The sequence below is a fragment of the Zeugodacus cucurbitae genome, chromosome 3, assembly GCF_028554725.1.
Source record: "Zeugodacus cucurbitae isolate PBARC_wt_2022May chromosome 3, idZeuCucr1.2, whole genome shotgun sequence".
Lineage (NCBI taxonomy): Eukaryota > Metazoa > Arthropoda > Insecta > Diptera > Tephritidae > Zeugodacus > Zeugodacus cucurbitae.
In genome coordinates, this window is record NC_071668.1 from 43,606,366 (window position 1) to 43,634,045 (window position 27,680).

The 27,680-nt window shown below is 36.2% G+C and overlaps 1 protein-coding gene and 1 long non-coding RNA gene across 5 annotated transcripts in view; one reads left to right on the plus strand and one right to left on the minus strand.

Moving 5' to 3' along the window:
• Positions 1-39: 39 nt before the first annotated feature.
• Positions 40-27,680, minus strand: part of LOC105220082 (acyl-coenzyme A diphosphatase NUDT19) — a 31,491-nt gene continuing 3,850 nt past the window's right edge. For 2 of the 4 annotated variants that reach the window (XM_011196485.3, XM_054226322.1), the window contains exons 2-5: positions 13,827-14,320; positions 12,356-12,437; positions 333-540; positions 40-274 (exon numbers count right to left, since the gene is read on the minus strand). In XM_011196485.3, the coding sequence (XP_011194787.1) occupies positions 87-274; positions 333-540; positions 12,356-12,437; positions 13,827-14,320 (972 nt within the window). In that variant the 3' untranslated portion in view covers positions 40-86. Of the gene's footprint in view, positions 275-332; positions 541-12,355; positions 12,438-13,826; positions 14,321-19,351; positions 19,688-25,460; positions 25,612-27,680 lie in introns of those variants that run through there. The other 2 variants (XM_054226321.1, XM_054226323.1) reach the window with 2 other exon arrangements.
• LOC128920063 (uncharacterized) lies at positions 15,508-16,431 on the plus strand. The gene is made up of 2 exons (XR_008470192.1): positions 15,508-16,030; positions 16,100-16,431. It is a non-coding gene; the product is annotated as an uncharacterized LOC128920063 (long non-coding RNA).

The window sequence follows — 27,680 nt, forward strand, 5'->3', positions numbered from 1 at the left end:
TTTTATAATTCAAATATGTACATTATAAAATCTGGCACATATAAATATAAATATAAAAATATATATTTGTTCAAATTTTATATAAGCTAAAGTTTACATTTTTCAAATATATTTAAATGATTATCCCTTGAAGAAATATTTTTTTGTATAACTGTTTGGTGCATATCAAAACTAACTATTCGATGAAGATCTTTCGCCATATATTTGAGTTCATCGCTGGAGTAGTCCAAAGTACTAGATTGATTATTTTGTTCGGAGGGGTATAGATCGTCACCTTAGAGTAACAAAAAACCATTATTTTTATATGCAAATTTGTATGAATAATATCTTACCGGGCAGAACTCCAATCAAAGCATCTGAAGACTTGTAATAAAACGGTGCAAGTAATTCTGTACCTTGTATGCTATGTTCACTAGCGTACTTCGTTAGGTTCTGTAAATTTTCAAATTTAGAAAGCTGTACAAGTTCATACACTTGAGGTGGCGGCAACCATATTTTTCGCTTTTTGTGCAGCGCCAAAAATTCTGAAGCAGTTTTCCACTATGAAAAGAAAATTTTATGTAAGCTTTTAGTAAAAATCAAATACTAACTATACAGTTAAATTGTTTAATGATTGTTTATCTCGGCACTGCTTGGTACAATTGTGCCGAACTTAAGGCCCTTGAAGACGATTAAATAATCACGTCAATCATGCAACGTCAATCATGCAACCTACATGGCTCATGATGAGGATGTACCACCCGCAAATACCAGAGGTGAGTCGCTCTTACATTATATTTTAAATAGCACTTTAAGTATATGCAATAAGGGCAACAGGCCGACTTGTATTTTCTCAAGCTCGGACAGGTTTTCGGGTTGGAAGGAAGTGCTGGATCTCACGCTATCAACAGACTCAGATAGTCTAGTTGTAGATGACTGGACGGTATCCGATGAACCTTCCATGTCGGATCACTCATGGATACTCTTCAGCATCCGTAAGAAATGCAGTGCTTCTCGACAATATCGAAACCCTAGACGAACGGATTGGGAAAAATTTACTAAAATAGCAATAAAGAGCATGAAAAAAACAAGCAATAACATTATTAGCAATTCGCAAGAACTAGATACCGAGGTAGAGAAGATAGAAACTGTAGGATTTAAATGAAACGCGCACGTCTTAACGATTGAACAGTTTATTTAGAAGTACCAGAAAGAATGAAATTGGAACAATATGTTGCATGTAATTATGCACGAATTCGAAATCGAACATATGCATTGTCATTAGCAGAGTTGCTTTTTCAAGTAGCATTTCAACAGCCCTCCTCAATGCAGATGTTCTTACAAATGCTTTGTATCTTATTTCATATTCAATAACCCCAAAAGCTCGCTGTGCTTCTTCTTTGGTAAATTCTTCGTCATTATGTCAGCTATCATCTGGTTTGTTGATACATATTCCAATCTGATTTCACTTCGTTCAACTATATCTCGCACAAAATGATACCTGATGTCTATATGCTTAGTCCTTGCATGGTGCACTGGATTCTTTGCAAGGTTCTGAGCACTAAGGTTGTCTCCATATAACACTGTTGATGTTCGTACATCACCACAACCTATTTCTATAATTATGCGTCTTAGATGTAACGCCTCTTTTACAGCAGATGACATAGACAAATATTCTGCTTCGGTGCTACTCAAGGCAACACAATCTTGTTTTTCTGATTTCCAGGAAATCGCACCACCAGCTAAGAAAAACACATAGCCAGTATAAGATCGACGGTCAATTCTATCGCCGCCCCAGTCTACATCTGCATACCCCTTCAGTGGTTTGTTACATGCACGATAATGCATTTTCATATCTATAGTTGCAGCTAAATACCTCAATATATGCATTATACCCGCCTGATGCTCACTATGCGGATCTTTGTTGCGCTGTGCCAGCTTTGCTACGGAATGGAAAATATCTGGCCTCGTCGAAAGTGCTAGCAACATCAGCGCACCTATTGTAGACTGATAAGATGTCTTGCAAACGTCGCTGTCGCATGCCACTTGAAAACCAACATCTAGTGGTGTATATGTCGGTCTGCATTCACTTATACGATGTTGCCGTAACAAATCTTTTATGTACTGTGGCTGTCCAATTAAAATTTCGCCCAATTCGCCATCTCGCTCTATCTGCATACCAAGAAACATATGGAGAGAACCTTTGTCGACGCACTCGAACCTTTCACTTATTTTTGCTTTAACGTCAACCAACACTTCCTTTGACTGACATGCTAAGAGAAGATCGTCAACATATACAAGTATCAAGCAAAGGTTACCTTTTATGTCTTGCTTATAAAGACAGCGTTCACTCTCGCACTGAGTAAAACCAATGTCACGCAATGCTCTATCTAGCTTGGAATTCCATTCCCTGCCACTTTGTTTCAGCCCGTATATAGCCTTGTTTAATCGCAATACCTTACGCTGATTATCGCCACTACAATAACCCTTCGGCTGCCTCATATAAACAACATCCTTCAGCTCGCTATTTAAGTATGCTGTGCATACATCCATTTGGTGCAGGAACATTTTTAATTCTGCAGCCAACGCCAAAACTAACCTTATGGTTTCGAAACGACAAACCGGAGAGAATGTGTAAACATAATTAACACCGAACTGCTGCGAACAGCCCTTCGCGACTAAACGCGCCTTATAGCGCTCAATGTTGCCGTGCTTGTCTCGTTTAAGGCTATATACCCACTTGCAGCCAATAACCGACTGCCCCTTAGGCATATCTACGAATGACCATGTATCGTTTGCACTGAGAGCCTGGTGCTCCCTGTTCATCGCCTCTTGCCACAAGGACGCCTGCTCACTTGCCATCGCTTCTTCATATGTTTGTGGAATTTCAACATCACTTGTGTTCATTGCATTCAACACATTATACTGCTTCTTAGGACGCCCTGGCCTACCCGTTCTCACCAACTTAGGCCTACCCGGTGCATATTTAACTGGTTGCTCATCTGCGCTAAGATATTCATCGTTGCTGCTCATCTGATTTGCTTCATCGCCACTCTCTATGATATCATCTTCACAGTTGTTAACTATTGCGTCACCAGCACTGCTTATGTTGTTATTATCTTCGCTTGAGTATTGCTGCATGTGCCCGAATTCAAAAGCCACCTCTTCATTCTCAGCGCTTTCTATGCTACTTGCTTCATCGAACAAAACATCATGCTTTTCGACCACTTGACGTAACTCCGCATCATACAATCGGTACGCTTTTGAAACTAGTGAATAACCGACCATTCTCAACTGTTTACCTTTTGCCGCAAACTTTTTATGATGAGTTTTGTCTAGCGCTACTGCTGCTGACCCAAACACTTTTAAGTGTTTCACTTTAGGCTTTTGTTTAAACCAAGCTTCATAAGGTGTTATATTATTCAGCTACTGCTTCTGCCCGAATGTACCAGCATGCTCCTAGTCATTTCAACCAACGTTCGATTCGCCCGTTCCGCTACACCGTTCTGCTGTGGGGTGTAGGGAACCGTCAACTGTCTTACAATACCATTTTTCTCAAAATATTCATTAAATGCGCTGTTGATAAATTCACGACCGTTGTCGCTTCTGACTGCTTTTATTTTTCTGCCCGTTTGCCTTTCTACCATAGTGCAAAAAGTCACAAACTTCTCAAATACTTCTGATTTTGATTTTAAAAAGTGCACGAAAATTCTCCTTGACATATCGTCAATGAATGTCAGAAAATATTTTGATCCACCCAACGATTGTGTATCAAACGGCCACATACATCTGTATGTATTAACTCTAACACGTTCTTTGATCTATTCTCTGTTGCTTTTGAATGTGGATGTGCTTGTATTTTGCTTATCATGCATGTTCTACATGCCGGCTTCTGAGAAAAATTCACTTCATCCATGCCATGTACCAACAATTTATTTCGAAGTTCTGCCAAACTCGCATAATTCAGGTGCCCATACCTATTATGCCAAAGCATTGCACTATTCTGAATGATACTGCCACAGCTGTTGCGTTTATTTTCGAAGATAAACAAATTGTTTATTTGTTTCAATCGTAGAATCTCAACACCATGCTTTTTCACTACAGCTTCCTTGTTTGCGAAACTGACATCGCATCCCATTTCAACGGCACGACCGACCGAAATAAAATTTCCCCTCATACGCGGGACGTATAACACATCGTTTAATGTCAATACAGTAGTGTCTGTAAAAATCTTCACGCTGCCTTTACCCTCTGCCTGCAAACTGTTCTCACCTGCTAACGTGATCGACTCAGAATATTCCACAAAGTTCGAGAACATGTTGCGGTCGCAACACATGTGTGCTGTTGCGCCACTGTCCAAACACCACTTCGTTCCGTTAAACATGTTGCAGCCCGATGTTGCTAACACAGTAAATAAATACTGTTTCTGTTGCTACAACTTGTCGTTTTGTTGCTCGCTTCGCTTAGCAACACAATTTGCCTTTATGTGCTAACGCTGTCCACAACGAAAGCAAATGACATTTTTTGACTGTTTGTCTGCAAATTTATTTTCGCTGCCCTGCGCCGACTTCGCTGCAAATGCCTGTTGAACACTACCTTCAACTTTTGTGACTGCGTCGCCCATGTTGACTCTACGTTCGCTTTCTTCGAGAAGTTTCAGCTTCAAAACATCAAATGTTGGCAGACTATCTCGCGTTTCCATTGCAATGACAAAGTTTTCAAACTCTTTCGGAAGACTCGATAGTAATAGTATGGCAATAAGCTCATCATTGAGTGAAATGCCCACTTCAGCCAACCTATCTTTGGCCGTGGTAAACGCATTTAAGTACACTGCCACTTTTTCACCTTCAACCAATTTGAGATTAAGTAGCCTCTTATACAATAACACCTTTCTAACAGGACCGCTTGGCTGGTACACTTCCCTAAGCCTTTCCCATGCATCTGCTGCCGTCTTACAGTTCTTCAAATAATTTAATTGTGAGGGTTTTACACTGAGTGTAATCATCGCAAGTGCCTTCTCATCCTGCGCCGTCCACTTCGCCACAGCCTCACCCTCGGTGCCTGCCTCTGACTTTGGGGACTCGCCCGATACAAGTTTCCATAGCTCTGCATGTACCAATACACTTCGCATTTGGATACTCCAAGAATCAAAAAAAAAAAAAAATTCTCATCCAATTTCTCTATCTGGTACATAGCACTCATCTTGCTAACTTATGTATAACTTTACTTTGTTGTTAAATGAAACGCACACGTCTTAAATATTGAACAGTTTATTTAGAAGTACCAGAAAGAATGAAATTGGAACAATATGTTGCATGTAATTATGCACGAATTCGAAATCAAACATATGCATTGTCATTAGCAGGGTTGCTTTTTCAAGTAACATTTCAACAATTTTATCAACCTCGTTCAATAAATCCACACCGATGACAGTTTTGAAAAAGAGGAAGTCTCCTCCTTGGTGGAACGGTGATCTTAAAAACCTGAGAACACAACTAAGGAAAGCCTTCAACGAAAGTTTCAGAACTAAAGTCTGGCAGCCATATAAAGACTGTATGAAAAAATACAAAAAAACAGTTAAAAAAGCTAAAACAGAATCATGGCGATCCTTTTGCACCTCAATAGAAAGTTACAAAGATACTATTAAAAGAACACACCAGTACTGCTTACATAAAGACGGGGGGAATGTGTGGACCTCCTTTGCGGAAGAAACACTGGAGGTACTCATAAGCACATATTTCCCTGGGTGTCAACAAACAGCAGTAACGGAGGTCCAACCAGTAACACAAACCAACGAACAGGATAATTCTAGTCACATAGTAGACAAAAGGAAAATTATATACGCAATAAACAGTTTCTCGCCGTTTAAAGCGGCAGGACCAGATGGTATAATACCTATAATGCTACAAAAGCTGAAAAAACCAATAGTTCAAAGGCTCAGCAATATCTACAAAGCAAGCATTCTTATATCCCAAGAAGTTGGAAAAGAATCAAAGTGGTATTTCTTCCAAAACCAGGCAGAAGAACGCACGATAATGCTAAGGACTCAGACCTATAAGCTTAACATACTTCATGTTGAAGGTACTAGAAAGGCTAATAGATATACATATAAGATCAATCATGGCAGATACATTATCGAAGTCACAACAGGCTTACATGAAGGGACGATCAACCGAAACTGCCCTTCATGATTTGATAAATGTAATTGAAAAATCACTACATCACAAACAGTACACAATGGCTGCATTTCTTGATATAGAAGGAGCCTTTAATAATATAGAAATAAGCACAATCTTTAATTCACTGGCACATGGCGATATAAACGATATGGTGTGCAGATGAATACAGTCGATGCTTATTAACAGAAGGATAATAGCTTCAAACGGCGCTGCTACACGAAAGAGTTAGCAGCTGTTAGCAGATTTTAAGTTGAGTAAGCAGAAATGTGTGTAATATCATAATTGTGTAAATAATGCATTCTGATACTTAGAAAAATAAGAATGTGTCGTTATTCCACGTGTTTTTAACTACAATAACGACATATGTATCTTAGTTGTGCCAGATTTAGTCATATTTTTTTCAGAAAGAACGTCATATTTTACGTTACATTGATATTTGTAAAAAGTAAATTAAATTCTTCTTTTCATTTTGTTTTCAGAAATAATGACACATTTAACTTATGACAGCGAATTTGATTTATATTTTTCACAAATAACGCTATAATTCAAAGTGGAAGACGTTTATGTTCAAGAAAAACTTTAGTACGCTCTATTTAGTCCACTTATGCTCAGCATTTTTCTAGTTTAGTCAATAAAATTATAGTGTTTTTCTACATATGCTAAATAAGAGACAATTGAAAACTTTAAACCGCTCTCCTGAAAAATCGACTTTACGAGTTGTGTCACTAAGTAAAATTTCGATGAGCAACAGGAGGATATATATGATTGCTATCTTATCGATCTTTGTTTTTATCTCTGCAGTCTGCGATAAACAAATTTAGATTATACATCTAAAAAATCATAAGTGAAAACGGTTTACCATTCGATTTCCTTTCCACAACTGAATTGTTATAATGCATAAAAAAGACAAATTATTTTTTACAATCCAAAATTATATTGTCGCACCGCGTAGCTTTTCGCAAATTTCACAGCGGCTTAGTGTTACCAGATTCGATAACTTCGAGAACAGTTGTGAAACCAATTAGCAACGCTGCCACTGAATATTATTGAAGCGATAATGGTAAAACCCTGTTCAGTTATAGTAGCCATACCCGATAACACATGTGTGTTCGATCTGTATGAAATCGTTTCGCCATACACGACATACAAATCCATTTTACGCACGTTTTTTAGCAATTTTATATATTTGTCTATATTTAGACAATACATTATTTGAACAAACTCATTTTTTGTTTTAAAATTTAACACATTTTGTTTTTTCGTTGTTCTTTTCTACTCCAAATCACCAATTACCATAGCCATACACGACAAACATGTACATACCGATCGTAAAAAATCAAACATTTTCGCGAACATGGATTGGTATGCGCACAAGCCCATACACGAGTTAATCTGCTTCCAACGCATACCGATCGAACATACATGTGTATCGTGTATAGCCACTTTTATTTTGATAAAGTAAATTTCCTAAAGTATTGCATTCAAAATGGACCATTTCACAAAGTGATGGCCCAATTGACCAAGATAAAAAATGGACCAAATTTGGTTCACGACAACCGTGTTCCAGACAACTGTAAAGAATTTACAATTTATTCACTTTGTTGTGCTGAAAGCAATATTTATTTGCAACATGTTGCACAGAGTATAATAGTTTTTTTTTTTCACATAACGGTTGTTTGTGTCACCTAAAACTAAAAGAGTTACAGCCGGTTTCACGAAACAAATTTAAGTGAAAAATAATTAATTCCAGTTTCACCATTTGACTTAATTTTTATTTAAATGGTCACGCTTTGCCATTTAAATATTATTTATACATGGTTACGCTTTTCTATCAGGTGAATTCCCATTTGTTTACCATTTTGACAAAGAATTTATTTGTTTACATAAATCAGCTGTTATTCTTACTAACATCCCTGTCTTTTAATTTTTTGGATGCCAAATGTCAATAATGGTGAAACGCAGGAAACTTAAGTGCAATGTTAAATAAAAATTAAAATTAAATGGAACTTAATTTTCAATTAAAAACTTTCGTGAAACCGGCTGTTAGATGTAGAGTTATATACCAAAGTGATCACGGTGACGCGTAGAGGGGAAATTTGACTATTGCCACGTTCACAAAATTCCATTACATCTATAAAGTGTTATAACTAAGCCACAAAAAAAGAGAGGGCTATATTTCGATGTAATTTGATAGAAAAGTAGGATTTTTGTATATATCTCTCACACTACTCAAACTCTATATATATGTATACTAAACTTACAGTACACATTTCCTATTAGCATCCAATTATACACTATGAAAATTATTAAAAGTGCGTTGCGCTATGTTCATTGCACTATGAACATTATGCACATTGAAAACAGAAATTGTGGAACCAAAGTCGTTCTGACCGACATCGTGCGTTTTCATTGAGAATTCACGAATTTGTTTGTTTGCATTTTTAAAAAATTTAATGCCCCGGGTGAGGCTCGAACCCACAACCTTAAGAAATTTGAAAAATTTAATTTTAATGAAATAAATAAAAAATTTAATGCCCCGGGTGGGGCTCGAACGCACAACCTTAACAAATTTTAAAAATTTAATTCTATTGACATAAATACAAAATTTAATGCCCCGGGTGAGGCTCGAACCCACAACCTTAAGAAATTTTAAAAATTTAATTTTATTGAAATAAAATACATACACATGACATGTGAATATGTAATACATACACATGTGAATATGTCACCAACCAAAAGTAATACTTTCAATTTGCAAAGAAAGTACATGAAGACTGACTACAAGAAATGATCCTGTGAAGCGTAGTCTTAACTTTTCAACGGCAAACGCAGAGAATTTCAACCAAAAGCCACATAAACTAGTTAAGAATTCGCAGAAATGAAACAGAAACGAAAGAAAAAAGAAAAAAATCAAAAGAACCATACGCATAATGGTCGCAAATTTGTTTACATGCATATGTGTGTCTAGCCACAATCCGCATCAAAGCGAGGTTCTTCAACATATCGCTGATTTGCGCCCAGGCCCCGACGGAAGAGAAGGACGAAGTGATCAAAGATACCTATGAGCGCCTAGAACGTACCAACATCGTGCTTGGCGATTTCAACGCTAGGGTGGGTAAAGAAGGTGCCTTTGGCACAACAGTCGGAAAATTCAGCCCCCATGACGAAACATCACCAAACGGTCTGAGGCTGATCGACTTCGCCGGGGTCCGAAATATGGTCGTCTGAAGTACTAGATTCCAGCATAAGAAAATCCATCAAGCTACTTGGCTGTCCCCGGATCGAATCACTCGCAACCAGATCGATCATGTTGTGATAGTTGGACGACATGTCTCCAGTGTTTTTGATGTGCTTACGCTTCGTGGTCCCAACATCGACTCGGATCACTATCTTGTAGCAGCTAAGATACGCACCCGCCTCTGTGTAGAAAAGCTCACACGTCAACAAACACAAGGAAGGTTCGACATCGAGAAGCTGCAATCACAACCGACAGCCGAACGATTTTCTACTCGACTTGCACTCCTGCTCTCTAAGAGCACTCATCAGCATCTCGGTATAAGGGAGCTGTGGGACGGCATATCAAACTCCTTACGTACAGCTGCAACCGAAACCATTGGTATTCGGAAATGTCAAAAAAAAACAGCTGGTATGATGAGGATTGTCGTCTCGCAGTGGAGAGAAAACAGACTGCCTACCTCGCAATGTTGCGATCGACCGCAACACGAGGGAGATGGGAAAGATACCGAGAGCTGAAGAGGGAAGCGAGACGCATTTGCAGACAAAAAAATAAAGAGGCCGAAATGCGTGAGTATGAAGAGCTTAACAAGCTGGCCAACAGGGGTAATGACCGAAAATTTTACGAAAAGATCCGACGACTAACTGAAGGTTTCAAGACCGGAGCATACTCCTGTAGGACCCCCAGAGGTGATCTAATTATTGATGACCAGAGTATACTGAGTTTGTGGAGGGAACACTTCTCCAGCCTGCTGAATGGTAGTGAAAGTACAACACCAGGAGATGGCGAACCCGATTCGCCAATCGACGACGATGGAGCAGATGTTCCATTGCCCGACCGTGAGGAAATTCGAATAGCAATTACCCGCTTGAAGAACAACAAGGCGGCGGGGGCCGATGGATTACCGGCCGAGCTATTCAAATACGGCGGCGAAGAGCTGATAAGGTGCATGCATCAGCTTCTTTGCAGAATATGATGCCTGATGCATGCCTGACGATTGGAATCTCAGTGTACTCTGCCCAATACACACACCATCTCTTTGTCGACTTTAAAGCTGCTTTCGACAGCACGAAAAGGAGCTGCCTTTATGCCGCGATGTCTGAATTTGGTATCCCCGTCAGGATCGGGAAGAACGTCTCCGAGCCGTTCGATACCAGACGAGGTTTCAGACAAGGAGACTCACTCTCGTGTGATTTCTTTAACCTGATGCTGGAGAAAATAATACGAGCTGCAGAGCTAAATAGAGAAGGTACAATCTTCTATAAGAGTTTACAGCTACTGGCGTTCGCCGATGATATTGATATCATTGGAAACAACACCCGCGCCATTAGTTCTGCTTTTTCCAGACTGGATAAGGAAGCGAAGCGTATGGGTCTGGTGGTGAACGAGGAAAAGACGAAATATCTCCTGTCGTTAAACAAACAGTCAGCGCATTCGCGTCTTGGCTCCCACGTCACTGTTGACAGTCATAACTTTGATGTTGTAGATAATTTCGTCTACCTGGGTACCAGCATTAACAGCAATAACAATGTCAGCCTGGAAATCCAACGCAGAATCACTCTTGCCAACAGGTGCTACTATGGACTAAGTAGGCAATTGAAAAGTAAAGTCCTCTCTCGACATCTTCCCGTCCTACTTTACGGTGCAAAAGCGTGGACGATGTCAACATTCGATGAGACGGCACTAGGAGTTTTCGAGAGAAAGGTTTTGCGGAAGATTTATGGTCCTTTAAACATTGGCAACGGCGAATACCGCAGACGATGGAACGATGAGCTGTATGTGTTATTCGACGACATAGACATAGTCCAGCGAATAAAAACAGCGGCTACGCTGGCTAGGTCATGTTGTTCGAATGGATGAAAGTGTTCCAGCTCTGAAAGTATTCGATGCAGTACCCGCTGGTGGAAGCCGAGGAAGAGGGAGACCTCCACTCCTATGGAAGGACCAGGTGGAGAGGGACCTGTCTTCGCTTGGTATAACCAATTGGCGCCAAACTGCCAGAAGGAGGGATACGTGGCGCGCTGTTTTGGACTATAACCGCGTAAGCGGTGTCTACGCCAGTCAAGAAGAAGAAGCATATGTGTGTAAATATGTGCACTTGTAGTACATTTCTTGTAAAATCTTCATTGCCACGGACAAGAGGTACATGTCCCCAACTCATATTATTATGGATTGTTTTATGTCTTGATTCTTACTAAAATCAATTACATTAATATTTGGCATCATATATTAGTAGAATATTTAAATACATTTAATTAGTTATATTTGCTAATATTAAGTCAATACTATCCAATACATATTGTGCGCATTTATAATTACGGAGGGATCACTTGAAACGATTCAAACGATCGATGTGTCGAAAAATTGATGGCCGCCTGCGCGACGCTACATTGCGTTGTTGGTAGAAAATCGGCTTGTCGTAAATATGTATGAGCATGCAAACATATCGACATAAATTTTTGGCTCTTGTTGTTTTTGTAGAACATTGCTTTTGATTTTTGGTGGTTGACAAACTTACGTGCACGCATATACAAATGTAAGTTTGTGTGTTTGTTCAATGACATATAAACATGTACATATGTATGTTTATGCATAATGTTGCTGTTGCGCAACAATTATCGCAACTTTTCCGAACTCGTTTAAGAAGTATAACTTCAAAAACATTTAAAATGGTCGTGGCACCGCCCACTTATGGATCAAAAGCCATATCTCAGGAACTGCTCGATCAATTTCAACGAAATTTAATAAGACCTAAGAACTTGGTTGAACTCCCAGCCAATGAAGTAATCTTTCACAGTTCTCTTTTGAAGTTATTTGTAGCATGTCATAAGAAAAAGCGCACCGGTTGTTTAGAGTATTTAAACCAAATAAAATTAATAAAGTTAAATAAATAAAACTAAATTGATCGTAATTTTATAGATTGTACATACATGAACGTATTATATTACTTTCAAATACTAACCATGGCGCTTTTTACTTCATTGTGTTCCATAAGTAATGCTGGCGTTTTCGTTAAGCTTGCGAAATAGAACACGGTGTCATATCTGTAAACATAAATAAGAATGTGTTATGTCGACATACTAATATTCAGAGTGAACCACTAGTATGTTTTAGTTTATAGTATGTTTACATATGAAAATAATCTTGTTCTAAGCTCGTTCAATAATCTAACCGTTTACATATAGCCAAATGAGATTATCAATTGTCAAATGTGTTGTATGTTCTTGTATTACACATCTTTCTCTCGCTGTCGGCCATTTTTGTTTTCATTTTCATTTGACATTTCTCCTCTTCTTCGAAAAATTATCGATAAAACTAGAAATAACACCGAAAATCTAGTTGTAAAAAACGAGATAATTTTATAATCTCGGATTATCAAGAGGAATTTAGTATGGGAAAACTCATTTCTTAATTACAGATTATCGAGTTAAGCTCGTAAATGGATATAATCTCATTATATGTAAACATAATATTAAATCAGTAGATATGTTGAGGAGTCGTAATGGAAAAGGATGAAGCGGCTTTTAAATATCTTTCCGCCTACAATGCACCGAAAATATAATAGACAAATGATCATGGAGAGTTCAATCGGTCGAGTATCGGAGTATCGGTCACTGCATTACTATTTATATACGTTTCTCTATTCACTATACTCATTGTCTACTATTGGCTCTATTCGATTGGTTACTCTCTGTTCGCTTTCTTTGGCTGCCGTACTTATGTACATTATGTCTCACAGGACAAATTATTGTCAAAAAGAATAAAATTTTTTTTAATGTTTTTAACTTGATATAAATTTTAAATTATTAAATAAAATGTAAGGCATGAATACAGCTAGAAAAAGTGGTAAATTTTTTTTGCGCAGATTTATGTTTTTTCCACAAAAAAAAGGTCCAACTCTATTGCTTATGCTTGTGTTTAATTATGGCATATACGGATGATATCGATATCATTGACCTTAACAACCGTGCATTAGTTCTGCGTTTTTGTAGCAGTCACAGACGAGCAAAATTAATGCGCCTTAAGAAATGTTAATGACAGAATCATTAAAAAAGTAAACAAATCAGCACATTTTCGGTTGTCGTTGTTGTTGTTGAAACATTTAGCTATTTGCTTTCTGCCATCTAAAAGCATTAAAATTAGTTATTGTTAATATATTTGCACATAATTTACTTTGCAAAATATAAATATAAACCATTTGTTTATGTCTTTTTCTTTTTTTTGGTAAATTCAGCTAAATGCACAAAATTTTGTGCATTACTAATTGCATTAAAATGCAAGTTAAAGCAATTTAAGCCCGATAATGCAGATTAGCGCTGCCGTCTGTCAAGACTATTAAATAATACATAATACATGGGCAAAATATTGTGTTGAATATTTAAATAGGTACAAACAAACTTCCTTATGCAGAATGAATATAATTTTAAACCAACCTCTTTTTCGCAGTGAATGGACTACGCCATAGTGACCATTCGTACAAACACCATAGGTCTGGTACTATATGGAGCCGCCGACATAAATTAAGAAATTGTTTAGCGTCATTATGTACGGCAAACTGCCATCCTACCCGATCAAAATTTACATCTTCAAAGTTTTCTCCAAAAGTAGGTGCCGAATTTAACCTTTTAAGTGTTTCATGATTGCGAAAAAATAAAATTCCGACTTCTTCAAATGTTTCGCGACAAGCAGTTATACGTAAAGAAATATCACGTGGAAAATTTTTACCACTGGTTAAAAGCGGACTTGCCCTTTTAATATTAGTTTCTTTAACAATGAGTCTATCCAGTTGATTCGATGTTACGCCGTACTCTTTAAAATAATCTATCCATTCTTGACATTCATCTGATGCCTCCTCGAAAGTTCCTCCAGGAAAGACGCAGTGCCCAGGAGCATAAGCCGTATTTGTAGTTCGTTCAAAAAGTAGAATCTGGAAATATGTTTAAACAAAGGGACTATTAAGTGGTTCTTTATATGTATGTACTCAATAATTATAATAAAATAATAAGCGTTATATTAAAATATATATCTAATAATAATATATATTAATATATCTTTATAAAAAATTAAGCGTTATATGAAATTGAAACAGTTTGCTGTTACCTCGAATTGAAGCGAAGCTGAAACAGTCTTGAAAAAAAAAAATAAAAAACTAGGCCCGAATCGCGGCAGTCGTGAGCGAACGAATAATCGTATTTAGTGAAATATCGTAACGTTTCGAGTGTCCGGATCGCCACACTCAATACGTAACGAATAGAAATTTTATGAAATAACTTCCCTGGTGTTGCTCTAAATGACTTACGAATATCTTCAAAAGTGAAACAAAACAAAAGCAAAAATTATTTGAATTATAATTGAACGTAAATATCCTGTTGAGTAATGCACTCACGACCCCAAACACGCGAGCAAAACAAAAAACGAAAGAAAAACTGACAAATTTACGTTAGTACAAAACAATGAAACCAAAACAAAGAGCTGAAGTCAAGGTTAGTGGTTAATTATTATTTAAAATTCTAAGTGAAAAATGTATGAACTTGAAAAAGAAGTCCGCAATGGCGGAATTAAACAATAATAGTACAAAAAAGTCGTATATAAAGAGTTTTTTTCACTTTTCCAACAACAAAAAAGTTAGCAAAATGCCGAACTTTTTGTAACAAAACATATAATTTTAATTATACATATGCATTATTATATTGGATAATTTTATAAATGAAGATTTTAAGAATTGCGTTCATTGTGATATTTTATCTGCACATTATTCAATTTGGTTCACTATGTTTCACATTTCCGTTTTCCATTTGACAATTTTTCTGTTGCCTATTCCCATTCGAGGGTCGTGAGCGCGTCACTATGTCGTTATCTTGTCTTCTATCATTCTTGCGCTCTATCATTCAGTCGTTGTCGAACATTGTCGAAACCTACAAGTAGATAATCTAAAATACATAGAAAGATATTGCGATAAGAATGCAATAGAATGAAGGAAACTGATAGGCATTCGGTAAGGGTTTACGTGCGTAATATACTACTAAAAAGGCACTTCGCGCGGGTAATCGATAATTCCTTTGTTTTCTGCATTTTGTTTACCATTTTTTATATTTTAAGGCTGAGTTAGGTTGTTATAACTGCAATAGAATTCAATTACTACTCTTGCTTAAACCAAATCCAAGGATAAAGGATAAATCGCCGTGTGTAAATACTTTTGACGCTACTACTGCGAGTCTTGTTCATTTACTTATATCTCCGCCATATTTCTAGCTATTCTTGCCAAACTGACTTTATTCGCTCAGGAATAGATCAAGGTTTACAACAACATAGCATTTTGTTACCCTGCGACAACAACAACAAGCGAATGCATTTTGTGTGAAACTTGTAAAAAACGTCCGATTTGTAAATAATTTTGACTACCTCTGTATGCACATATACAGCTACAAAATATATTTATAGACATATATATATACATATCTATTCATTCTCAATTAACAGGAGATTCTGAATATCCTTTGGAACGATGGTGTTTGACATTGACACATTTTTTTGTTATTAATAAAAAATAAATGTGACTTTCATTCTAAAAGAAAAAATATAAGATTTTTGGAGGAAGTATACAATGAAAACAATTTGAAAAATGTCTGGCTTTTGGGTAATACATGAACATATACAGCTACAAAATATATTTATAGACATATCTATTCATTTTCTCAATTAACAGGAGATTCTGGATATCCTTTGACACCATTTAGAAACTCCGAATTTGGCTCGCGCCAAGCACGGTTTAATTAAATCCATTCAAAAGCACGCTGTTTTGTTGAACGCACCATTGGTATACTGAAAGGGCGATGAAAAATTCTCAGCAATGATAAAATAAGTCGGTATAGTCCTGAAAAGATGGCAATGTTCGGCAATGTATGTGCAGCGTTGCATAACATATGCATGCAATTTAAAAATCAACATATTGCAGATATTTTGTAAACGAAAACATTGATACCGAAATAGATACGGGAAATGAGATTCAATTAACTAAAATTATATAATTAAAGACCATATCATGTTGTCTTTAGTTAATAATTGAAAAGGACATTTGAATTCATATTTTGTTTTAAAAAATATATTTTCCATAAAAATAGGAACTTGGAAATAATATATTGTAAATAATGGTGTTTATTTCTAAACTTTTATCTTTAAAACATCAAGCTTATGAGTTTTGATTTACAACTTCACAGTTTTTATTTGCATATCGGCTTTGTGTGCCTCTTCTTTTATTTGTAGGGACCTCTCTTTCAAAACAATTAATTTCTCAAGATTTTTATTGATATGGGTTTGCGTTACTTCATATGCACGTAAATTGGATTTTAAGAGAGAAAGCTTTTCAAGCTTGGAGGAGTTGCTCTTGAGCTACAGCTAAAAACTTTTTGTCGTACGAACCACCGCCAGGCATTTGCTTCGAAGCTTTGTTGAATGGAATTTTTTTTATATTGTGGTTTTGATCAACAAATACCTCTATTATTATATATTTCATATTACATATTTACATATTTCATCGGTGGTCCGGCAGCGTTAAGTTGTAGCGTCAATGTATCCCATAGCTTATTTGCTACAACTTTGCCTTGTCCACAATTAGACAAAATATTTTTTTCCAGGTCCTGATGCTGCAGCATAAAACCGCTCATCAAATTCTTTTGACGCATATTTATTTTGTTTACATTTGTCCTTAAATCAATAATTATAATTATAATATACCGAAACCGAAAACCTATAAAGTGTCATAACTAAGCCATAAATAATGCTAAAAAATTGGTATAAACGATCGCACTAGGAAGGGGCATTTCTGGATGTAATTTTAAGAATTTTTAAGTGGGCCTGGCCTCACTCCTAAGTAAGCTAACTAAGCTATATCAACCAATGTTTCTGCAGTAATTTCTCTTACGTTCCCCATTACACACCATAAAAATGGATATGATGGGATAATAGCAGCTTGATAAACAACAATTTTTGTATTCTGTTCCGGTGCGTAAATGTACAGAGTTGATGGTTTACCAGCTCACATATCACATTATTCGATGACTGCGTCACAATAAGTCGGGTTCAATTACACAGTTTCGGCGCATGAAGATTGCGAAGGATATTCCGCAAATATTGGTTAATATGTGAGATATCTTAGGAAAATTAAGTGAGCGTATAGTCTTGGATATAGTGTACCTTGGTGGTGAAAATGAGTGAAATCGGTTCAGGAATTACCTCATCCCTCATTTACTATATATTAGATGATGATTTTCGTTATTCTATTGGACTTTATGCCGAATATTTGGGTCAAATTGTGTATTATCTTAATAAAACTATATCAATAAATTGCGAGAGTATAAAATGTTCGATTGCACCCGAACTTAGACTTTCCTTACTTGTTTTATGAAAAAAATGGAAAACGGGCGTGGCGTCGCCTACTTATGGGTAAAAAACTATATCTCAGAAAATGGTTTACCGATTTCAAAGAAATGAGACGGATAAAAAAGGGCGAAATCGGTTGACAACCACGCTTACTTCTCATACAACTCAATTTTGAATTCCATCTGATTCGTTCTCTTCATAATGACATATTCATTGAATCCACAGCAAATTCGATTTCGATACGATAAGGATTAACGATCGAAAATGTTCATGCAATCATTCATTCCGTCAATAAACTGCTTTACCACAAAGTGAGACTGAGAAAACTTTTTATGTACTTTTATCGAGAAATGTGAAAAATTTGATAAGTTAAATCTTTATTTGGCTTTTAAACGCCTTTAATTTATTTTCGGAAACACACATGTCCCCTCTATTGTGATGAAGTTATAGCTCTTTATACATTTTTAACGCAATTTTGTAGGCGTGACAGTGGTCCGATTTTGTGCAATATTTGCTAAAAATTAAATGAAATTGTAGAAGTTGAGAATTATGGAAAAGTAAATTTCACGAGTAGAATACCCAATATACGATGACTTTGACGGTCCAAACTCAGACTTATAAACAAAAATACAAAGCTGGTTGTTTGAGCACGAACAATTCGGTGCATTCCTTAGTCGCCTATAAAGTACTTGTTGCTAAAACAAAATTTTTATCGTATGAACTCAAACAAAGTAGGAGAGTAGGGAGCTGCCACACAACTTCTACTACATTTACAAATGTCTCGATATTAACATGTTTCTAAATATTTCCCAAAATAATTTTTTTTATAAGTTCTTATCTTGACTTCAGCGAATACGTTTAAAGACAAAACTTTAATATATACATTGCTGTTGGAATATAATTTGAAATATTCAGTGGATAATTGTACCTTGGATTACGTTCCAAAGCAAATGACGCAAATTATTGAGGATTGGATGTTTTATAATGCCTCAACGCAATTAAACACTACACCGCGTGCCAATGCTATATTCAAAAACAGCATCAGTAGACACTTGAACAGCATTACATTTGTAGAGTTGATAAATTTAGTACAGCCCGCCGAGCGCTTTCTGAGCGCCCATTGAGTGTACGTTGAAACCAGTAGTCGGCACTGCTTGACATGGATAATATGATACGAAACCGAGAATTATAGAAGACAAGATTACGCCATTCGTTTACAGTTAGCTTTTTTGGGATTTAATTTCCTGTTGAGTGACGCACTCAAGACCCCCAAACACACGAGCAAAACAAAAATCGAAAGAAAAATTAACAAATTGTACACTAGTACAAAACAATAAAACCAAAACAAAGAGTTGAAGTCAAGCCTAGTGCTTAATTATTATTTAAAATTATAAGTGAAAAATGTATTAACGTAAGAAGTCCGCAATGGCGGAATTAAACAACAATAGTACAAAAAAGTCGTATATAAAGAGTTTTTTTCACTTTCCCAATCAACTTTTTGTAAGAAAACATATAATTTTAATTATAAATATGCATTATTATATTGGATCTTTTTATAGATGACGATTTTAAGACTCACGTTCATTGTAATATTCTATCTGCACATTATTCAATTTGGTTCACTATATTTTACATTTCCGTTTTCCATTTGACAATTCTTCTATTGCCTATTCCCTTTGGGGGGTAGTGAGCGCGTCACTATGTCGTAATCTTGTATTCTATCATTCTTGTACGAAACTCTTCTCGTTTGCTTGTTGAGAGAGCCCATGAACTCATTTTTGATGTTGGCAACAAAGCCAGATCATGGGCTACTGAACAGCTGGCAGTCAAAATGACGAGCTATCCCGCAGAAATAAATGATGTAATAGTTCGTTTTTGTACGATAATTTTTTTTTGTGGTTTTGAATTATTATTAACTTTAATTTAAATGGAATAAATAATTTGAAGAAAACTAAGTTACATTCTTTTTTATGTTGACTTATAATATGTACGATTGTGAATTATTATAATATTTTGTTGTTTTTATGTTTATTGCTTATCTTAAAATATGTATTTATAAATGTATGTGTTGACGTAGTATTGGTTAAGAAGTTTCTATAAATCATAAATTGCAAATCAATAAATAACCAAGAAATCGAGTAAAAATCTCCTAACTTATGTTTTCTACCAGTGGCACCACTGCCAAATGTGATAAAAAATGTGGACTTTGACAGCTCTCTCTCGAATGAAAGAGTTTCGTATCATGTTGTCTTTGCTGCTTGGCACATTTGTGCCGACTCAGATCACACGTACGTTTACGCTCTATCGTTCAAGTGCTGAACACATAGACGACGAAAAACGACGAGCGACATCTGTCAAATATTAAAATATATATATTAAAATAGCACGGCTTCGCGACAAAAGAAGTGAAGTCTTCGCTGTCGCCAAATTAGAAATATTTCTAATTTTGCCGACGACAATGGCCACTGTAGAGCTGCCACTAATATGTAAAAAGTAAAATTATTCCAAGTTCTAACAAGTATGACGTTATTTTGCCAGCAGCAGCGTAAAATAGCTTAGATATATAATTTTCAATAACAATCGATTATTTGAAACAAATAAATCTACCTTTTTATACGATTCTTAGACAAAAATTTCACTTGGAACTAAATTTGTAAGTTTTATTGCAGTCAAAGGTTTCAGTACGGCATCAATGAAATTGCTGTTTCATACATTACTCACTGCGTACCGCTGCAGCCGAAACAATTGGTTTTCGGCAACGACAAAAAACAAGCTGGTACGATGAGGAGTGCCGTCTCGCAGCGGAGAGAAAACAGACTGCCTACCTCGCAACGTTGCAAACGACCACAACACGTGCGGGATTGGATAGATACCGAGAGCTGAAGAGGGAAGCGAGACGCATCTGCAGACAAAAAAAGAAAGAGGCCGAAATGCGTGAGTACGAAGAGCTTGAGAAGCTGGCAGACAGAGGGAATGCTCGAAAATTTTATGAAAAAATGAAGCGACTTAACGAAGGTTTCAAGACCGGAGCATCCTCATGTAGAGACCAAGGTGGTAATCTGGTAACCGATGTCCAGGGCATACTGGGATTATGGAGGGAACACTTCTCCGACCTGCTGAATGGCAGTGAGAGTACAACACCAGGAGATGGCGAACCCGATCCCCCAATCAATGACGATGGAACAGATGTTCCATTACCCGACCATGAAGAAATTCGAATAGCAATTACCCGCTTGAAGAACAACAAAGCAGCGGGGGCCGATAGATTACCGGCAGAACTATTCAAACACGGCGGCGAAGAACTGATAAGGTGCATGCATCAGCTTCTTTGCAGAATATGGTCGGAAGAAAGCATGCCTGACAATTGGAATCTCAGTGTGCTCTGCCCAATCCATAAAAAGGGAGATCCCACAATCTGCGCCAATTACCGTGGGATCAGCCTCCTAAATATCGCATACAAGGTTCTATCGAGCGTACTGTGTGAAAGACTAAAGCCCACCGTCAACGTACTGATTGGACCTTATCAGTGTGGCTTTAGACCTGGAAAATCGACAACTGACCAGATATTCACCATGCGCCAAATCTTGGAGAAGACCCGTGAAAAGAGGATCGACACACACCACCGTTTTGTCGATTTTAAAGCTGCTTTCGACAGCAAAAAGGAGCTGCCTTCATGCCACGATGTCTGAATTTGGTATCCCCGCAAAACTAATACGGCTGTGTAAATTGACGTTGAGCAACACCAAAAGCTCCTTCATGATTGGGAAGGACCTCTCCGAGCCGTTCGATACCAAACGAGGTTTCAAACAAGGTGACTCACTATCGTGCGACTTCTTTAACCTGATGCTGGAAAAAATTATAAGAGCTGCAGAGCTAAACCGAGAAGGTACAATCTTCTACAAGAGTGTACAGCTCCTGGCGTACGCCGATGATATTGATATCATCGGAGGCAACAACCGCGCCGTTTGTTCTGCTTTTTCCCGCATGGATAAGGAGGCGAAGCGAATGGGTCTGGAGGTGAATGAGGACAAGACGAAATATCTCCTGTCATCAAACAAACAGTCGGCGCATTCGCGTCTTGGCTCCCACGTCACTGTTGACAGTCATAACTTCGAGGTCGTAGATAATTTCGTATACCTGGGAACCAGCATCAACAATACGAACAATGTCAGCCTCGAAATCCAGCGCAGAATAACTCTTGCCAACAGGTGCTACTTTGGACTGAGTAGGCAATTGAACAGTAAAGTCCTCTCTCGATGAACCAAAATCAAGCTCTACAAGTCGCTTATCATTCCCGTCCTGCTCTACGGTGCAGAAGCTTGGACGATGTCAACATCAGATGAGACGACACTAGGAGTTTTCGAGAGGAAAATTTTGCGCAAGATTTATGGTCCTCAGAACATTGGCAACGGCGAATACCGCAGACGATGGAACGATGAGCGTCGTACGATTTATACGACATTGACATAGTTCAGTGAATAAAAAGACAGCGGCTACGCATGTTGTCCGAATGGACGAAAACACTCCAGCCCTGAAAGTGTTCGATGCAGTACCTGCCGGAGGAAGCCGAGGAAGGGGAAGGCCTCCACTCCGTTGGAGGGACCAGGTGGAGAGCGACCTGGTTACACTTGGGATCTCCAACTGGCGCCGAACTGCGAAGGAGAGAGAGAGATGGCGCACTATCGTCGATTCGGCTATAACCGGCTAAACGGTTGCAACGCCAATCACATACATACATACATATTTCGCTGCCGTCATATCATATTTGTAGTCAGCCGTCGCTACGTCGTGTCGTGTGGTCGTCGTTGTGTTCAGCACTTATTTAATTAAATATAGTCACAATGTACAACCTAATATTACAAAATCATAATCATAAATCATATTTGTTAACTAAAGTGATATTTACGTGACCTTAAAACAGAAAACTCTTATGAAAACACATTTATATCATATATAAATAAATGCTTTTTACTTTTCGACAACCGAAAAATAAAAAAAATTGAGTGAATGAATAAAAAATGAGATGTTTTCATCAAAAGTTTATTTTTATTGCGAAAATGATTATTGCTTTTATTGTACATGAACGTTAATTTAGCACTAACCTTGACTTCAAAACTCTTTTTTGTACTATTGTTGTTTAATTCCGCCATTGCGGACTTCTTTTTCCAGTTAATACGTTTTTCACTTAGAATTTAAATAATAATTAAGCACTAGCCTTGACTTCAGCTCTCTGTTTTGCTTTTATTGTTTTGTACTACCGTGCAATTTGTCAGTTTGTCTTCCGTTGTTTGTTTTGCTCGTGTGTTTAGGGGTCTTTATTGCGTCACATCTTGTATTCTATCATTCTTGAGTGGCTTGTAGAAAAAGCACCAATCACTGATATTACGGCCTAGCAGTCACTGTCGCTAAAGTGATTTTTCAGTCACAGCGTTAAAATCACCGGTAGTGAAATATCGCTCACCACTATTGTCGAACCAGCAACGATTGAACATCGCGCATGGCTGTGACACTTTACATAAGTGCCCAGCGCGAAATGCCTTACTGTTATGAATGTCGTTTGATGTTATGTAATACATTTAAGCTGTTTAAAGACAGTCAAGTTAAGGCTTTTATGATATAACATACATAGTAGTTTTAATAATAAAATAACTAAAATGAATAAATGAGTACAACGGGTGATGCACAATTGTGCCGAGCAGTCGCTTTGTACATTTACTGCTGGCAGCTACTGGCTTTTTGGGAGAGAAAAATGTAAAAAATGGCAAGTTACTCTCACAGCTAGCAAAAGTAGAGAAACGGAAAACTAACAGAAATTGGCAGGTAGACATCCGAGTGCAGTGTTTAGCAATTACGTCGTATTACATCTTAAAAATTAATGAATATAATATTGAATAAATTGTTATTCAACATCTTTTAAACTGAAGTAAATTAATGAAAGTAAAAACTCAATCGACTTTTATAATAAAAACCAATCAATTAATTAATATATGCACATTTTTTAAATAAAAACAATAAATTAATTAATATATGCACATTTGTATGCATATTATTAATTAGTTTAAAAATTTACAAAAAAAAATTGTTAAAAAGAACTAAATCAAAGTAAATACTCCAAGCAGCCCTGATTTACACATTCTTTTCAACAGCTGTTTCTACATCTGACGTCTGCTTGCTGACGCTCTCTTCAGCTAGTTTCTACTAATTTTTTGAGTAAAAAAACAACTTTCACGACCCCGAACACGCGAGCAAACCAAATTGTACAAAAAAAAAAACAATAAAACCAAAAACAAAGAGCTGAAATCAAGGCTAGTGCTTAATTATTATTTAAAATTCTAAGTGAAAAATGTATTAACTTGAAAAAGAAGTACAAAAAAGTCGTCTATAAAGAATTTTTTTCACTTTTCCAACCAACAAAAAAGTTGGCAAAATTATAAATATGAATGATTATATTGGATCATTTTATTAATGAAGATTTTAAGAATTACGTTCATTGTGATATTTTATCTGCACAATATTCAATTTGGTTCACTATGTTTCACATTTCCGTTTTCCATTTGACAATTCTTCTGTTGCCTATTCCCATTCGTGGGTCGTGAACGCTTCAGCCTGTCCAAATCTTGTCTTCTATCATTCTTGTACAGACCACTGATATAAGCGATGTCAGATCAGTAGCTTGCTGGCTTCGCAACGCGAAAGACGTCTGGGGGAATTATACGCATGCATGTATTGAAGCAAAATACAATGCTTTTATATATGTACATTATTTTATTTTCATTTTGATTATTTATTTTTTATTAGTCAGTTCATAAAAACACAACTATTAATATTCCAACTTCTGTTGTTAATTCGAAGTATAACCATTGATTTTTTTGACAAAAAATGTAATTTACATAAAGTTTACTGATTATGTTTTCCCTGCCAGCCAAAAGTGGTCAAAAAACTGGTTAAACCTGCCGTTTTCGCTGAAAACTTCTTGAAAACTTACATTCCACTAATTATAATAAATGTCTGCTCTAGTTTAGTCGATATAATTGGAAGACATATTTTGCCATCATCAAATTGTCAGCTGATATTTGTTTATATTTTAAAAAAGAATGGAGAAAAAACAAAAGTACAAAAAAAGAAATTCCTGGGGTGAGAGAATTGTGAATTGTGGCAAAATAAGGTGTGTGCTCTTCGCAGGCCCAGAAAAAATGGCCACATTTTAGAAGAAATGGCAGTGGAGTTGCAGCAACAAGGTGTGCTATTCACAGCGGCCTAAATTAATTAATTTGCAGAGGCCGAAGGATGTCGTATAATTCATTAAATGAACGAAAATGTTCTTTAAAAAACACAGATTTATTTCGATGGCAATCATGTTCCCAAAAATTATTCTTACGTTGCAGGAATTAATTATATTTAATTGAAAACATTTGCATCAGTAAAAACCTATACAAACTTTTGTCCAACATGATTTAATCGGCGTCCCAAGTTCCTTTATTATACCTAATAGGATTAAACGTTGTTTGTTCAACTCTTCTATCTTTTTTGCAAGTCAAAGGTGCTGGGTAGTAAGAGTCTCCACCAATTCTCTTGAAGAATCATCGTTGCGCAAGGTATTTATCTGGCTTTTCATAGCCAATACCTTAATTATTAAAATTTTCTTGTCGTGATAAATATAAGCAAATATTAAAGATTCTAAATCTTACCATTTTCATTGTAAAAAAAAAAACAAATAAATTTGTGAATTGTCAATGAAAACACATCGAAAACACAAAATGTCGGTCAGAACGACTTTGGTTCCACAATCCACAAATTATTTTTTCAAGAGGTTTTCAATGTCGGTCCGAACGTAGTATAATTTGTACATTATTTTATTTTCATTTTGATTATTTATTTTTTATTAGTCAGTTCATAAAAACACAACTATTAATATTCCAACTTCTGTTGTTAATTCGAAGTATAACCATTGATTTTTTTGACAAAAAATGTAATTTACATAAAGTTTACTGATTATGTTTTCCCTGCCAGCCAAAAGTGGTCAAAAAACTGGTTAAACCGAAGCTTTTCAAACTCAAAAAGTGTTGACTCTGCCATATGCCAGCATTGCTGCTCGTGCAGCTTTTAACCACTTTTCCCTTCACACGTACGTATACATGTGAACATACGTGTCTGTTGAGCTCATTCATAAATTATTTACATAAAAATATAGCTGAACTGCTCTAATATCCCTAATAGTCGGCTGATGCAGGGTTGCATTTTTATCCCTATTTTTTAAATTTCAAACAAAATTTTTTTTAATTTTAAAATTATTTATTTCAACTTTATTTAAAGCTGAAAAAAGATTAATTAAATAAAAAAAAATAATAAATTCGGAAAAAAGATTAATAATAGCTGAAAAAATATTAAATGAATAAAGATAATTATAAAATCAGAAAAAAATTAAAAGAAAAAATATAAAGAAAAGAAAAACATTATTAATATAAATATTGATAAATGAATATTATAAATATTAATTAGATAAAAATAGTTATAATATCGGAATAAGATATTAATAAGAGCTGAAAAATCTTTTGGGGTGTCACATGCGCGCATAGTCAGCCCATGTAGGTAACGGATATTGACACCAGACGGGGGCTTCCAAGCGATGTCTTGTATGGTCAAGATTCTCAAGCTTCTCCTTGGAAGGTATGTATCTCTTCGAACTCCACAGTGGAGCAACTTTTGAGGGCATAAACTGAAAAAATACAAAAAATTAATTGAAAAAAGAGGGTCTCTTATACCAAAAAAAATATATATATTATTTTTATATATATTTTTTTCAGGTGCAACAATTGCGTAAGAAATTTTGTTCACGCTTATGCACATAATATATAATAATATTTTGTACAACTTACCCAACAATTCCTTTATGCTGTTGGTGAAAAGTTGAGTAATGATTAATGTTTCCAATGCTATAAAAATAAATTAGTTATATACAAATTATATTTATAAATTAACACACTATTTATCCAACTTACCATTTTTTCTGAACAATCGTTTTTTTTTTATTTCCCATTTTGGGAATCTCTTTTGGCACTAATGACAATCATGTTTTCTCATTCGTACTCAGGATTCAATTATAAATGGTTTGATAAGTAGTGACAGCAAAGTTTTGACACTGCTTTACAAAAGGTTGTATTTTAGAAGGAAAGAAAAATGGGCATTTTTTTAATAATATGCTCTCATCTATATAAATAAAAATAGGCAATGTTTGGAGGCAAACAGAGTGCGAATTTCAGAAGTGAGATCTACAACAACTACGGAAGAACCTATACCATCGACATCAGACAGGAGGCTAACCGGTTCAATTAATTACCAACGTTTGGCGTTTAGATATGAACCAACGGTCGATTATGCCGGCTATAAATCAGTCAATATTGGGACAATGATTTCTATTTGTCAATATTGCATTGCATTAAAGTTTCCACAAGAACCGTCAGGATTATATTGTGCGAATGGAAAGGTCAAATTACCACAACTAACAACACTACCTGAACCACTGAATTCACTACTTTTAGGACAGGATCCACTATCAAACCATATCTTGCATAATATTCAAAAGTATAACAGTGTGTTTCAAATAACATCATTTGCTGCAAACATAGTTGAGGAACGGGGATTTAATCCAATTTTAAGGTATTTTTTTACACACATCACAGACAAACCTACACCATAGGTGGGCAAAATCTATTATCCAAACAACCTATAAGTTGGCATATGTTTGAAAGTCTGGTGATAATACAGTATTATTGCACCATCACTTTTAAACAGCCCAATATCTCTTTTGCAAGTCAAAATCTGTCAAACGAAATCTCCGTTTTCGCTGAAAACTTCTTGAAAACTTACATTCCACTAATTATAATAAATGTCTGCTCTAGTTTAGTCGA